Genomic DNA, 16,583 nt, shown 5'->3' with positions numbered 1-16,583 from the left:
CATTTTCTCCACGCTGTCTGAGCAGGAAGTTCTAGTCTGTTGTCCTTGGTGACAGCCTGGAGAGGGACCACCAGGGCGGACGGTGTAACACTGCCCGCAAACCCTTCTGGCCGAGGGATGGCTTGGTCTGCAAAGCCCACTGCCGCCTGGCGGCCTGCCTGGGCGGGCGGTGGCCTACGCGCTGGATGAGAGACCAGCAAGCACACCCAGGAGCGATGGAGAGAAAGACAGTCAGATTTGGCCTCATCTGATGTTTCCATTCCTCAGATATGCATTTTACTCGACAGAGGAAATAACCATCCTATAACACAGGGGTCAAGAAACTTTTTGGCTCAGAGAGCCATGAACGCCACATATTTTAAAATGTAATTCCATGAGAGCCATGCAACCACCTGTGTACGTTATGCATCATACAATAGAAATTTGGTGGTGTCCCGGAGGATAGCTGTGATTGGCTCCAGCCACCCGCAACCATGAATATGAGCGGTAGGAAATGAATGGATTGTAATACATGAGACTGTTTTCTATTTTTAACATTATTTTTTTATTAAAGATTTGTCTGCGAGCCAGATGCAGCCATCTAAAGAGCCACACCTGGCTCGCGAGCCATAGGTTCCTGACCCCTGCTATAACATCTCTGTTCCTCACGTCAAGAACCAAGTCATGCCTGTTAGGAGCAAACACAACCAACAATGAATCTCACCTGATTTCCCCTTTGTTTTCTCTTAAAACAATCATCCTTGGTCAGAACAGACAAAATATCTTCCATCTTCATCTCAGAAACGCTGTAAAAGAAAGGGCACAAAATAAACTCGGCATTCCTTCAGAAACACCCAGACTGCTGATGTGCACAGCTGGCCCCTCCTGAGCCAGAGGTGAGGCAGAAGCAGCCCTTCCCCGAAGGGACCCCTCTCCTAGCCCTCTAGGAGCGGGAGGAAGGGGACCTCCCATGACATTACAGGGACTTGTGGGGATCAGTCTCGACAAGTTCCTTCTTCCCAGAAGAACTTTCAACAGGTTGTATTGAGAATTTCCTTTACAGAGATCATGTCACCATTTCTTAATAAACCTCAAATACTAAATAAGTAGGCTCATTGATATAGAACTTGACTTGAGCAGATGATGAAACAGAAACTTTTCAGATAGTCCCTTTTGTTTTAGACTTAAAAAGAAGTGGGGGTGGGGGCAGGGGCGCACAGAAGATCCTGAACTGCGGGGTGAACACCGCAGCAAAGGTCAACCCGGGCCGGTACCAGCTGTCCACACACCAGCACCCTCTTGCAACCCACCCCAAACGGTCTTCACCACCCATCTCTTCATTACTAAGAGCCGAGGGCCAACACTCTGGGATGACTCCGGGGCCGTGTGCCAACGGCTGACAGCAGAAGCGGGCTTCGGTCCCGACCAGAGCCTCCCGGCCTGCCTGGCGGCAGGTCCGGGAAACCACACTTCACTGTGCCGAGGCCACGGCATTCACCTGTGGGCCGTGCGCACAGTCAGTATCGGAGGCTAAGGACACAGGGGTGGCTGAGAACTCTTCCCAGAGGAGAGACAGGGGAAGGAGTAGTTCTGGGGAGAAAACAGACCATAAAAAAATAAATGATCTCCTTGTATGTTGCTGTTTTTTCAAAAAATGTGACAGATTAAAACACGAATAGCAATCTCTTAGGTGGAACAAGGCAATGCTCCCCTTTGCCCTAAAGGCTACACTGCCAAAGCTACTGACGAGAATGTTACGTCTCTACAGCTGTTGACTGTAGTGCCACCATGACCCTGACCCCCTCCCGTCGCAGTTCCCGGCCTCACGGATACGTGAAGTCTTCTGTACAACAGCGAATGCAGCCAGCAAGGCAGCGTCCATACCCAAGGGTCAGGGCTGGGGGAAAAGCTCCAGATTTCTTGGAAAATCTATTTTTCATACAAGGGAGACATGTCACGGCCTTGCACTTGCCTTTTATTTATGCCTGGATGTCTGGAGAAAGGTGAGAACACAGTGACCCTACCTTGTCCCTTGTCTTGTCTGATTTGCTTCTATTCACTCCTTTTTTTCCTTGGGAAAAAAAATGAAGGAGAAATACAAAAGTAAAAGGAACATAAGAACCTGGGGTCAAATCCTGAACAGGGAGAAAGAAAATGGAATAATGCCCTCCACAGTCAGGAGAAGGGGAAAAAAGAGGCCACAGACAGGCGGTGCTGCGGTGTTCCCAAATGCACGGTGGTGCCGACACTCCCACCAGGGCCCGGCTATACGCGGTGCGTGCACATGACAGGGCTGGGGACCACCTACCCCGCGCGAGCAGGAGCTGAGTGTGAACCGGCGTGATCTGCGCTTTAAAGGGCCGTCCTCCTACTCTTAAGAGACCCCTGCTTCTGAGGAATGAAGTGAAGCCACTCTGCTCTTTTAAAGTTCTAGCAACAGATCTGACACACTCACCTTACTAAGGAAATGAATAGATAAATAAATTCAGGAACCTGTCTCATGCCTGATCTAAGAAACACGCGGCCTGATGAAGCATCTACTGTGCATTTGAATAAACTAGTGATGACTTTCATTAGAAGCGCATTTAAAGAAGTCAGGAAAGGGAAGGGTCTGCAAGTACAAAGGAGAACAGGGAGGGAGAAACGAAGTTCCGAGCACTCAGACGGGGCGCACAGCCCAGGGCACCCTCTCTCGCCCTGTCGGCTAAATTAAATTGTCAGGGTGAACAGCACAGCGCGGAGGCGGGCAGCGGGGTGCTGGGGGGGGGGTGCCGCCCGGAATCTGCCTGTCATTCACCAGCTGTCCTCGCGTCCTGCTTGTTCAGAACGTTTAGGAGGACGTTCTAGATTCCAAAAAGGTCCCAGCCATCTTCTTTCCACAGCACACCCTGCCATCAGTTCTTATGAGGGTTAATTTTTCTGGTATTAAGTCGAAGAACAGCCTATATTTAAACACCCACACACACCTCAGACACCAGCAGTTGCACGCCCAGCTACAACAGAGCCGTGGGTCTGACACGCAGGCCGGGCCTGGGGAGCCCAGAAGCAGGCCCTTCCACAGGCAACTTTTCAGGCAGAAACCAGAAAAGCTGGACTCCTACAGGACTCGCCCCCTATCCACGTGGTCCCTTTTTCCCAGAAAAAAATCCACTTCCTCGCTCTCAACATTTCCCTGTCCACACCCTCTGGACACCCTCTCCAAGTCCGAGTCCCTGGCACCCCTGAGCTGTCCCAAGTGCAAACATTCTGTTGACGCGCCCACAGATGCTATGGGCACGTGACTGTTCCATGAGTCAACACACAGGATGCTGCACAGGACGACCTTAATTTTTGTCTTTAAAATATACTTGCCTCACTAATAAATCGTGTTGGTGCTGTTACTTCCTTTTCAATTTTAGGCTTACTTTGGAACCTTTCACAGCAATCACCTTGCATGTGCCAGAGAGAAACTACGAGAATGGTGAGAGGCAGAGAGACCACACTGGGAGCTCCCGAGCTGGGTGACCATCTCCGGCTTCCTGTTGCTCCTCACTTCTCTGAGACCCGCCAAGCGATAGCCTGGGAGACTCGCAGGGCACAGCTGGCAGGAGGGGCGGGAGGGGAACCTGCAGGTCTAGCGTGGAAGCAGGGAGGCCGTCGCGGAGCAGGAGTGAGCACAAGGCTGCTCAGGTGCAGTGCCTGCACTTCCCACAGGCAGTGACAACACGCCCTTCTGAACACGCTCTGCACAGACACAGACTCCTGGGGCAGCCAAGGCGACAGCGCCATGCCAAGCTCCCAGCCTCTGAGAAGGGGGACGGGGACAGGGGAGCGGTCGTGTCACTGGTTCTCACACAACCGCTCGGCACTTTTGCAAACAGCGCCTGGCTGGGTGCTAGCCTGGACATGGACAGCCTCCAGCCTCAGGGAAATGAGTCCAGCCAGAGATGAGTCTCTCGGAGACAAGTGATGGGTCAACATGAGATTGCTCTTGTAAGAAAACATCATGTGTTCCTGCAACAAATAAAACCACCCTTTCAAATGAAAAACTACTGTACTAACGTGAGACTCTTACATGAAAGAAAAATAGAGACCACCCTTGCTTTTAGCCCATTTGAAACTGCCCAGACCAATGAGTGGGTTCCTGCCTCCCCCAACACAGGTCAGGAACATTTCCTGAATAAGGCACAGTCCATAAAAGTTTGCACCAAGCCCGGCTGCTCAGTGGTAGAGCATCAACCCAGTGTGTGGAAGTCCCAGGTTCGATTCCCGGCCAGGGCACACAGGAGAAGCGCCCATCTGCTTCTCCACCCTTCCCCCTCTCCTTTCTCTCTTTCTCTCTCTTTTCCTCCCGCAGCCAAGTTTCCATTGGAGCGAAGTTGGCCCGGGCACTGAGGATGGCTCCATGGCTTCCGCCTCAGGTGCTAGAATGGCTCCAGGTGTAGTGGAACAACGCCCCAGATGGGCAGAGCATTGTCCCCTGGTGGGCATGCTGGGTGGATCCCAATTGGGCGCATGTGGGAGTCTGTCTCTCTGCCTCCTCACTTCTAACTTCAGAAAAATACACCAGCTCGCACCAGCAATCCCCTGAAAGAGTCCCGATCAGGGTGAGGAACGTCCTGCAGGTACTGCTGGGGACAGCCACCTGCACCCCTCTCCCCCAGCAGGAGGCCTGCACTGAGCCGTGGCCCCACCAGGCTGCCCGGGTCCAGCTGCACTGTGCACAGCGTCGGCTCTGTGGGGCACCCAGTGGCCACCAGGGCAGACACAGCTCCTCCAGTGCCTCCACGACACTGCACACCCCCCTCGGCCCCATCTGAGCAGGTCCTGAACGTGGACCACTATGAAAACGGAAGGCCTTCAGAAGCCCATTATTAGACCTTGTTATATCAGGTGCCAGAGATTTTAAGGAAACTATGACAGAACAAATTAATTTCTGGGCCCCTGCGGCTCTTTCTGCTGCTTGCCTGTCTGCTGTCCCTGTCCTTCCAAGTGAGGCCAGGGTTTGGTGGAGCCGCTGGCTCAGTGTCTAGGCCACCAAGTCCTCTGTGCCGTGACCAGGGCTGGCACTGGGCTTTATGCAGCGGACAGGAGGTGCTGCCCTGGACCGGGCACGACCCGGCGACAGCGGCCAGAGCTGCCTGAGCGTGTCCGCGCTCGGCGGCCTCCTGAGGACTTCTGCCAGGGTTCGTCTTCCTGAGGGAAGGGAGTTGTGTGATGAGGAAAAAGTATTGTTTTTTCCAAAGACAAACCAACTTTAATTGCAAGAAATAAAAAGTGTGAGCAGAGAGCTCTTCAGGAAGCAGGCTGTGAGCGACAGGAAGCAGGCCTCGGTCTGAAGAAACACGGAGGGCGACAGGTTGTCCTGTGACTTAGCCTCGTGATGCAATGAGACTTGTCATGTGCTGATGGCATTAAGGGCTCTAGTTTTTGCCACTGGCTATTCTGGGACTTATTTGGGGATCACAAGGGTTAATGGTTCTTCGTCAGCTTACAAGGCCCAGCCGCTATAAAAAGCGACAGAAAGTTAATTAGGCGAGATCAGCCAAAAGCCCGCACAGGTTTCTGACTCACTTGATTTTGTGAGAAGCCAGCGAGTTGACATATTCTGCCTCCGACGGAGCCAAGACGAGCAGGCTGCTCCCGTGGCAGCCAATGCGGGCGGTTCTCCCGATGCGGTGGATGTACTCTGCGGCTGACGACGGAGCGTGGTACTGAAAAGGGTAACAGAAATGAAGGCATTCACAGATCAAGGGACTGCCATTAATTGGAAGTGCAATACCCCTCACCTGCCTCCAGGTATCCCAAGAATTAAATCCTGGTGCTATGGTTACCCTAACAATCACAAGGAGAAGTCACTCAACCCTGAAACTCCAGCTTCGTTGGAAATTACAAGGCTCTGACATGCGAACGTGAACAGTGGCCAAGTTTCAGATAAACGAGATGTCTCCCAATATCTCCTTTTTAATTTTACTTCTCCACAGGTCTCTTCGCTCTCCTATCTGCATCTTTTCACCAAGGTGACTGCAAGGTGAAAATGCAGACGGGTGGGGGTACACTTCTGCAGGTGACCACAGGACTGTCGCCTGCTTCCCTGGCAGACAAGCCGTGGGGAAGAGGCCACAGAGGTCACTAGACAGGGTAAGGAGTGAGAGGCCGACGGCTCCGAGTGAGCACAGGCCAGCTCTGCGGCAGGGCCACCGGGAGCTGCCCCACCCTGCCCCGCAGTGCTGCAGACCTGTGGAGTGGTACTGCCTGCACACTGGGGCATGCCCTCGCGCCCACAGGCAGCATTTCTGACTCAGGGCAACGGTGACTCTAGAATTCCTGAATCACACACGGCATCAGGTGGCATGTATGGCAGTAACTTCATCATCAAAACTAACTGACCATGTATATCCCTTCTTCCTCTTCTTCTCTCTGCTGCTACGTGAGTCAAAGACCAGAGGGCTGAGATGAACACGAGGCATAGGAGGCAGGCACATAAACTATCGACATTCACAGTGCAGCAGGGCTCTAAGTGACTGATGTCAGGTGTTAAAACGACCCACACCCTCTTATCTTTCGTTTGTTCTGTGCCCGCAGGAAAGACAACGCCTCTAGTTGCGAAGGATTGTCTGTGGTGAACATATCAAATTTCCTGGCCAGTGGCAGGCATGCAATTGCACTAAAATGTGAATAAACCATGACTCACGTAAACAGGGCATGTGTCTGTCCCCTGGTCCCCACACAGAAGGGCTTAAAAATACCACTCTGCAGACTAATGAAAAGAAAAAAAAACTAAAGCCACTAGACTCTAGCACTAACACCTATACCCTCTGGCAAAGCGTCGAAGGCTGGAGGTATGTGTATGATGCTGTCAGGCACCTAATTGCCCCCTGCAGGTCAATGAACAGGACATGGCTCTCAGGACAGCTGAGCCATCTCCTCCTGGACACAATGAGGTCTCCCAGGGGCTGGGTAATTCCTGTTATTTTCAGATTGCCGAAACTGTGTGTGTGTGACATGCATTCGGCTGGGAGCTGGGCAGCCTGCGCCACCCCCTCCGGTGACTGCAGTCTGGCTGTTTTGCTGCGGCAGTTAGGTGGGCTGGGTTAAGGAAAGATGTCAGAAGAATTGTGTAGATAAGGCTGGTTGCTGCCTGGTTACCAGGGCAACACCCAGGAGAGTAATAATAATTATTCTACTTAAAGCCAACACATCTACTCATGATCATATATTTCTGCCTCGAGCTCACACTTTAACAACTAAAAAAATTACCTGAACAATCCATGTGACTTGAGGGAGATCTAATCCCCGAGCTGCAATATCCTTCAAAACAGAAAAGAATATGGCTTAGGACTGTGTTTTTGAACCATTTTGGGGTCACAGACCCATTGATAATCGAGTGCAATGATGAGGGCTCCCCCACAGCAATGCACACTCTCGCACGCACACGTCCACGTGCAACCTCAGAGGCCGCCCGAGTCCACCTGGATTCAAGCCTCTGACTCAGGTAAGTTCTACAGAACCCGGCGATGAAGCAGTCACAGCACTTCCCTACAAGATCGGCACCTGCAGGAGAGCCCGGGAATGTACAAGTCGTGAGTTCTCATCTGTCCTTCCTAAAAGAACTCTGGACACTTCCCGTGTCTTACTACTTTTCCATTTTACCTGAAAACCGCTGCAGGACGAATGTGTTCATGGGTGGCTGTCTTCCTCCCGCACCTACCAGCAGAGCTGGCCCCGACAGGCTCCCAGGTGGGCTTCTGGATGACTACCTGGGCGTCCCCGTGGAGGCGAGCCACAGAGCATTCACAGTGGCCCAGCTTCCCAGGCTCAGAGAGCAGCGAGGATCAGGTAACACTCGCCTCTGCGACAGCCACATTACAATGCAGGCTGCACTCAAGCAGGTGGGCAAAACTGGGAAAGCTATGGAGATTTATTTATTTTAAATTGTTTCTTTTTAATATTTTTTAGTGAGAGGGAGAGAGGCAGAGACAGACTCCCGCATGTGCCCTGACTGGGACCCACCTGGCATGCCCACTAGGGGGCAATGCTCTGCCCATCTGGGGCCTTGCTCCATTGTAACAGGAGCCATCCTCAGCACTAGGGGGCCAATTCGCTCTAATCCAGCCATGGCTGCAGGAGGAGAGGAGAAAAGAAGAGAAGAGAAGAGAGAGCGAGCGAGAGAGAGAGAAAGAGAGAGGGGAAGGGTAGAGAAGTAGATAGGCGCCTCTCCTATGTGCCCTGACTAGGACTTCCACATGCCAGGCTGACGCGCTACCACTGAGCCAGCCGGCCAAGGCCTGGAGGTTTATTTTCTCCTTTCAGTTTGCCGCCACCTGAAGAGCAGAGATTCCGTCTCCGGTCACTCTGGCAGAGACCAGCAAGTGGGAACCCTCCAGTCTTCGGCAGTGTATTTACACTTGGCACTCACCTTCTAGCTAATAGTCGTAAGAAGACTATCCCGTTCACATTCACTGGGCATTTAGTACACATGAGACACCGTGTAAAACATTTTACCTGCATTATTTTGATAGATTTTCGAAACTATTACCCAATGCCACATTACAGCGCACTGCTCCAACATCGGACAAGGCGCTGCACCTTCCGTGTGCTGTGGTGGGGTGCACACAGCTCGCGCTCCAGCAGTGGGGAGCGTGGTCACATCCAGCAGAACCCCTATACACCTGCCCTCTGACCCGGAGCAACCTCACTTCTCAAAATCCACCCCAAGGTCTAGCCAGAGACCCCTGACTACAATGTGGCAATACCCATGCACATGACACAGTATGACTGTCATGAGAGGGAGGAGGATTCCTAGGGACCAACATGCAGACTCCAGGACACATTTCAAGAGAGCATATGTAGTATACTTTAGTGTAAGAAACGGGAAATAAAATATCCCTGACCGTATTTCTAAAATCTTATAAAAATAGTGACCTGGACAGGGAGAGAACAGGGGGAGGGGAAGGGATGGAAGCTAGACTTCCTTCACTGGACCTTTACGCTGTTGAGTCTGAGACCACGCAAAAGTCTGAGAACTAAGAAGTCAGGTGATCAGCTGCCACGCTACAGGAAGTATAGCGTATCATATTCTTTTTACCAAGACAAAACCCTGGAACCTGACCTGAGGGTCTGGACCTAACTACTGGTTTAGAGAACACACAGGGGAGAGGGGAAGTTGACCACCACCAGGAGGACAGTCAGGCAAAGCCAGGATATGGGCAGATGATCTTTCATCCACCAAAACATTCAAGGAGAAAAAGGAGGTCAAAACCCAAATGCAAACTGCACACCATCCATCAGATGGACGGTGGATGCAGGAATCAGTAGGTAAACTGGGAGCCACCACCTGGAAGGCGCGTCACCAACACTGCCGACCAGTTCTCTCCAGACAGGGGAGCTTGAGGGCTTTCTACTTTTCTCTCTGCAATTTTGGGGGGGTTCTTTTGTTTTTCTTTTAACAATGAAATATATTTCCCCCAAAATTTTTATTTAGAGAAATGTGAACCAACGAAATAACTGGAGCAGTACAAGCACCTGTTGCCTTTACCTCGGCTCCTGACTGCTGACCCGTGGGGCATCTGCTTCCTCTTCCTCCCTACAGCTTCTCAGCCACTGAAGGTGCGCTGGAGATATCACGACACTTTACCTCTACACACTTCAGCATGCATCTCCTAAGTAAAAGCACATTTTTCTACATAACCAGAGCACTGTTCTCACCCTTAAGAAAGTCAAGGTTGAGTAACGTTCTTTCTTAATCGTCAGTCCAGATGCAGTTTCTCCGAGTGCGCTGAAGGTGACTTCTCGAGCTGCTTTCCTTGTTCCCCCTTCTCATCTGGACTGAACCAGAGCTCACACACTCGATTTTTATTACAGCTCCTCCACTTCCCTAACCTACACTGGCAGCCCTGCCCTTCATTTACTTTTTAAACACGTTTATTTATGTTTTCTAAATAACGATCAATTTTGCAGACTTGACGTGTCTTGAACTTCCAAAAACCTAGATTTGCCTGTTTCCTCCTGGTAAGACCTGTGTGAAGCGTTCTGGCAGAAACACGTCTGGGTGCTGTGCACATCCTGGCGCATGTCATCGGGAGCCACGCCCGCGCAGCCTGTCCTGGACGGTGGGGTGCGTGTGGCAGCCCACAGAAGGGCACCACCGGCTCTCTCCATCTGCAGGTGCCTTTTGCCTTCAAACTTGGTAAGTAAACTGGGGGTGACATTTTGAGACTGTTTCCAAAAGCCTTTGTCCAGTGGTTTCAGCATGTACTGCTGTTGCTTGTCTATCTCAACTGTGACCTCGAGGGCTGCAGAGGACGGCTTCCTGTCGAGCACCCCTTCCTGCCATTTGAGAGCCGCCATTCCTCTGTAAGAACAGCCCCTTCCCCTTCCCTCACTCTTAAGCACCACCAAGAATTCATATGTATAATTAGCTTTTTTGAAAAACAATAACCCTGTGCAAAGTTTCTGCAAGAAGCTCATGACAATGATGGCTCCCCGTGTCCTCCCGGCTCAGAGGACAAGACAGGACAAGCCTGGTCAGCCCGTGCTGACCGCACCTGAGACTGATGGTCTCTGTTTAGGGTGGCCAGGCTGCCTGCAGGAAATGTTAAGCAGAAGTTCCATGTACTTAGGGCCGGGCACCCACACGGGGTTTTCAGAGGGCTCCACGAGCCCTGAGAGCTGAGGGCTGCCATCCTGAGCAACCCCTCTGGGAACACGACTTAAGAGTTCTGCTGTAAGGAGTGTGGGAACTGCTTCCTACACTAACCACAGCTGGGTTTTTCAGCAAAACCGATCGCTTCTCCAGTCTAAGCTCTTGTAAGAAGTGACTGACTTACTGAAGTGCTCTGCAGTGGGACACGCATGCAGACCACGGCTGCCCGAGCTTCAGACAGGCAGGCTCTGTGCAAAATGTAACGCTCATCAATTTAGTAAACTCAACCAAGAAACTCTAAAATAGCGGATGATGTCCATGGAACTCACCAGGGACAACCAGGCTGAAAGAGTGAGCCGGAATGCCTGCAGTCTCTCACTCTGACCACTCAAGGCTCTACCACCCATCCGGGTGGCCCAGCTCGTGACAACCGACTCAGACAGTCCTCTCTGTCTGCCACTTCTCCTGTTGATGGGGCAGCCTCACCAACGGCCAACCACAGCTCAGGCTCAATCCAGCCACTGCCTTAAGCACGTCCTTCCCTGCTGAGCCCCAGCTACTCCAGAGAGCGGGAGGAAAAGCCTCCTCCGGGTCTGGCAGCAGAAGACGGGACTTCAGTGTCGCTGCCGCAGCCACATGACCTGAGCTCCCCGAGCCAACTCAGCTCCCTGAGCCTCGTTCACCCACCAGAAACAGCTGTAAACCCACCGTTTCCCTCCTGAGGTTGTTGTGAAGATCCAATGAGACAGTGTGCACAAACCTGAGAACTGCAAGTCTAACTTCTTCACCTCCCGCCACGGTATTGACGAGGCGGGGGCACGAGCCTCTCAGCTCTCGTCCCCCACTCACACCCACTCACTCGCGGGGCAGAGGGCCACAGGGCTGGACGCTGCTCCCTCCTCTCAGGTCAGCACCGCCAGGCACCAGAGCAGCAGGAAGCGGACTGCTGAAGACTGCGCAGTCTCAGAACTCAGAGCCAGCCCCCCGTGTTCCTTTAACCTAATTAGGGCAGAAGAACCGCTAAAGTCAGTTCTGAAAGACACTCGGTGAGGCCTGCGGCTGGGGCCCGACAATTGGCTGCCTCCATGAGACCAGGAGTACAGATGGAAGGCAGCTTGCTCAGGTGCCAGCCTGTCAGTTGGATTAAAATGACTCATTTATTTACCCAAGAACCTCACAAAGTGCTTTTCCTAACAGGGTGAGGGGCCTGCCGGCTCTCTGAGGAAGGGACGCAGCAAATTCGCCTCTGCCGCCTTCCCGGCCTGCCAAAAGTCATTATTGCCGTGTGTGGAAAGCCATCAGCGGGGTACTGGCCCCTGTTGTCCGGGTGACAGATTGGGCTGCGTAAACAGAGGAGGAAGGAGAGAGTGCAGAAGCTGTCAGAGGCGCGAGAGCTTGGCTGGAGCCGCCAAAAAGCTGGCAACATGACTTAACGTAACTGAGCAAACAGCCGGCCCTCGCCCAGTGATCTCGCCACTGACACGGGGGAATAACCGGGAAGAAGAGGCCTCATCTAAGAAACAGGCCCCAGAGAAAGCCACGAGAGCCCACACTCATCCTGGGCTGTGCCCTGACATTTTCATGACCCTTGCGGCCACACTCCTTGGTGTCCGAGCCTTCTGGCACAGTGGAAATTCACCAGAAGAGGAGCCGGAGAACTGCAAACCTAACAGTGCACTTCAGGCAAAGAATAAGAAGTAAATAAAAAGGAAAAAAACCCCAGGGAAGATGGAGGAACAGAGTCTCCTGAGCAAGCATGCAGGGGCTGGAGTGCCCCACAGCATTCCAGGGTGATCAGGCACAGACCTGGGTGGGGCTGCAGGCGCCTCTCCTTGCTGGGAAAGGTTGCTATGCTCTGGTTACCCAGGGGCCACCAGGAAGTACCACGTGCACCAACAGAAAGCCTCACGGCCACCTCAGCGCCAGAGGTCGCTTGGAAATTCCATTTTCCACGCACTTCGTGGTATTTCTCTTTATCAACTCGTCAACATGACAACAGCACTAAAGACCACGACCCTTCCTCTGGCTTAGGATGCATTCTTCACCATAAACAGAAGGAAATATTTTGCAGATGATTCAGTGTCTTATCTGACTCCTTTCTTAATTTCACTTGGGAACCAGGGCTTTAAACTTTCAAATGACTCCTGCTAATCACTGCTCCCTTCTTTTTTTCAGAGACAGAGCGTCAGAGAGAAGGATAGATAGGGACAGACAGGAACAGAGAGAGATGAGAAGCATCAATCATTAGTTTTCCGTTGCAACATCTTAGTTGTTCATTGATTGCTTTCTCATATGTGCCTTGACCGCGGGCCTTCAGCAGACCAAGTAACCCCTTGCTCAAGCTAACGAGCTTGGGTCCAAGCTGGTGAGCTTTTTGCTCAAACCAGACGAGCCCTCGCTCAAGCTGGCGACCTCGGGGTCTTGAACCTGGGTCCTCTGCATCCCGGTCCGACGCTCTATCCACTGCGCCACCGCGTGGTCAGGCTCACTGCTCCCTTATTAACTCAGCTTCTTCTTAGCTCCAACTTCCCAGAGGACGCAGTGCATTTCAAAGGTGTAAAGACCTGCCTTCCACAAACTGGTCTCTCCTACACTTCTCCCTCTGCCTACCCTCCATGTCACCAAGGCCACATGGATACAGAGCCAGGTTCCAGATCCTGGAAGATTTTGGTGCGTGAAATTAAAAGGTCCTTGTGTTTTCAGATGCTTATAATCAAGATGAGAGAAGCACACATGCGCACACACAGCTGTAACACTTCCTAACAACGGAAGAGGACGGGGTGTGCAATTGTGAGCTATTCTGTGGTGACAACTTAGTTATCAAGTTTCCATACATTCACTCTCCTGACCTTGTTAAAAGGACCTTAGGAGGATTCATCGAAATGGCAAAGGTAGGGGATAAAGGGAGAACTCCCCACACAACAATTATCAACACGACTCCTCTCCAGCCGCAGCCAGCTCTCCACCTGCCTGTCCCGACGTGGCCTCCACTCCTCATTAACACGAAGGAGCTTCCTGGATGGTGTGCAGAGGGCCTGGCAAGCAACAGGCTGCTCGAAGGACACGGAATGACCGTATCTCACCAGCCCAGGTGTGCTCCATGCCCCCACTGTCTCAGACGCCAGGAGCGGCAGGCTAAGTGAACACACGTGGCAGCAGATGGAGGCACACCAAGTGCAGGGACAACTCCCCTGCCCCGGGAGTCTGCTCGCCTGCCCCCGCCCGGCCTCGCCAGCAGCTCCACCCCAGAGAACGCGCACGAGGACACTGGGAGAGCGCTGCCTCCTGGAAGGAACCTCAGCAGATGAGCACGCACCCAGAGATCCTAGGGAAATCGGACTGTGGGCAAGTGAGTCTGCTGTCCACCTGGCACCCAGGACTGGCAGGGCACGGCAGGTGGGCGCTGTCTAGCTGACGTCACTGGCCTGCAGCAGAGAACAAGGCAGGTCACCCCTGTGCTTGGACTCCACTGAGAATTACACTCCAGCAAGAACGACCCTTTCTTCCCTGAAGAGCTAACACACCACCACAACTGAACTCCCATTCCTGGAGTTTTCTCAGAGACTCAAGAGCTCACCCAGGCCTGTAAAACCAGGCAGCATCTTGTCACTGAGTGAGAAACTCGACACTTCCCCCAGGGATGAAGACAGCACCTCGACTGACAACAATAAAACATTCTGTCCTAACCCGAACCCCAGCATAGAGGTCCCCACTGCTTTGTTTCAACACAAACAACGTATGACATTCACTGCTCAGATAACACCACAGCACGAGAAAGGGGACTTATCTCCAACGAGCAAACATATTATTCTCTGCCTCTCAGTCTTTAGAAAAAGGTATACGTTGAGTTTCGTGGGCCCTACCTCCCCACACATCCAACCCACAACTCCAGAGCGCCTGCCGCAGGCTTGCCGTGTGCCAGGCACTGGAACGGAATTGCAAACAGAACAGCCCGTCTTCTTGAGCTCCTGATCCCGTGGGAGGGTACCGCGCCCAGGTGTGCAGGACGCTGTAAGATGCAGGGAGTGCCCGACAGGGCGGGGCTGGGGCTCCAGGTCCTGGAAACTGAGCTTTAAGCTGAGACCTCAGCAGGGGTTAGTCAAAGTCAGGGTGGGTTGCCCCAGGCAGAGGGCATACAGGTACCAAGACCCCAAGGCCAGAAAAAGCAAGAATAACACATTCAAGAAATGGAGAAGGGGCCTCCATGGCTGAAGGGTGGGAACAAGGGGTAAAGGGGACAGGAGACAGGAAGGGGTCTGGTTCCAGACACACTACGGGACGTGATAAGGGCTTCTTGACAAATTTCTTTATCGTCATTTTAGACCAGGCACTTAGAAATGGTTTTAGAGCAAACAGAAGCATCTGCCTTGTGGATGAACTTCGCGAAGGGAAGGGCTCCTTGGTCAGACTCAGATCTCTGTAGGTGACAAGCAGTCCAGCAGGAACTGTCCTCAGCCCTGACCAACCGTGGTCGGCACAGCTGCTGTGTGCCACGCGAGCATCAGCACACTGACACACGGGTGACCAGCAGGCCATCTCACAAAGAACCTCACACAAGACACACGGGTGACCAGCAGGCCGTCTCACAAAGAACCTCACACAAGAAAGACAATCGCACTCACCCATACTCTATAACTTGAGGGAGAAAGTGACCTCTACGGATTTTAAAACTGAATGGAGAGCCGAGTTCCTTAAAAAGTAATTGCATTTAAGAGGCCTAGGCAGGGGTTAAAACAGGGATCAGAACAGGGGTCTCAAACTCGCGGCCCGCCGAACAATTTTGTGCAGCCCGCAGACTAATCCACGAAGTTCAAAATATTTTGGATAAAATTAAGTAAGCCTAGGGGCCTACTTGTATTTTTCATTTCTCTAGCATCCTAGCTAGATATTAGCTTAGTTAACAGCAGTTGTGATGCGAACTACAGTTTCTGGTCGTTTTGTGACACTGAGTAAGCTGCATGTACGATTGTGCTTGTTGTACTGATTTTTTTTTGTTTTCAACTGCAGTGAGAAAAGTGTTGCGTAACAGTTGCCTTTTGTAGACCTAGTACGGCCCACCGAATGGCTGTGATCTTGCTCTGCGGCCCACATGCTGAGTTGAGTTTGAGACCCCTGGGTTAGAAGAACTACGGTCCGGCTAGCACCCAGCACGTGATCCCCGTCCACCGCAGGTTCCTGACTGTGTGGGCGGGCGTTCCCACGTCATCAGTTGGGGATTAAGTTGCATCACCCAAGATGGCACAAATGGAAGGTGTTTTAATCTTGGGAGAGAGCCACAGTGAAGGTGCAGTGACTCCCCAAAGGAGGGCCGTCTCGAAAAAGTACAAGACGTGCACACAAGGGTCAGTGCCGTGCTGGAGGCAGCAGCCCCCCAAGACTGCCAACACTGGGGCCGCGTGACCTGGCCTGAGACTGCCAGGCGAGCGGTAAGTTTCGGATGATAGCGGACGGACTGCCCGAGCGCGTCTGTCCTCCTCCAGGGAAGGTGCGCAGAGGTGAGCGGAGCGCTTTTGTTGTGGAACGACTTTCTCAGCTCTAATTACTCCCGATAGCTGTAATTTACAAGTTTTTGGTGGATTAAAAATCACCAAGATTCACACGTTTTCAGACCAACAGCTGTCACGATTAGTGAGCAAATCGCCGAGTCTTCTGCAGGGTGGCAGCTGGCTATCTGTGACAAAGTCAGGTGACAAACCAGAGCCGCGAAGGGACCAGCCACACCAAGAGGCTCCTGGTGTTCTGCTCTCTGTGGGGCTGGCCCCACAGCAATTGTCAAAAGAAAACACAACCACCAATTGCAGAAATGTCCCCGTGTCACCCAGAGCACAAAGCAGTACATACCGTGCAAAACAGGATGCCAGTGCTGGCACGTGCGAAGTCCTGGAACACTGCTGTTCTTTCCTGCAGGGACAAGGGGAAGCCTTACACTCAGCCCGAGTCCACTGGGGCAGCTGTGGGTCCCTGACTGCCCAGGTCCCTC

At 52.5% G+C, this 16,583-nt stretch overlaps 1 protein-coding gene across 1 annotated transcript in view; it reads right to left on the bottom strand.

Moving 5' to 3' along the window:
• Positions 1–16,583, bottom strand: part of DDX31 (DEAD-box helicase 31) — a 71,601-nt gene that overhangs the window by 27,988 nt on the left and 27,030 nt on the right. Inside the window, exons 14-17 of the mRNA XM_066255877.1 lie at positions 16,445–16,504; positions 7,219–7,269; positions 5,533–5,672; positions 704–785 (exon numbers count right to left, since the gene is read on the bottom strand). Coding sequence (XP_066111974.1) covers positions 704–785; positions 5,533–5,672; positions 7,219–7,269; positions 16,445–16,504 — 333 coding nt within the window. The remainder of the gene's footprint in view (positions 1–703; positions 786–5,532; positions 5,673–7,218; positions 7,270–16,444; positions 16,505–16,583) is intronic.

This window comes from Saccopteryx bilineata, chromosome 2 (assembly GCF_036850765.1).
Source record: "Saccopteryx bilineata isolate mSacBil1 chromosome 2, mSacBil1_pri_phased_curated, whole genome shotgun sequence".
NCBI classification, from domain to species: Eukaryota; Metazoa; Chordata; class Mammalia; order Chiroptera; family Emballonuridae; genus Saccopteryx; species Saccopteryx bilineata.
This window is presented reverse-complemented; position numbering and strand designations above follow the sequence as displayed.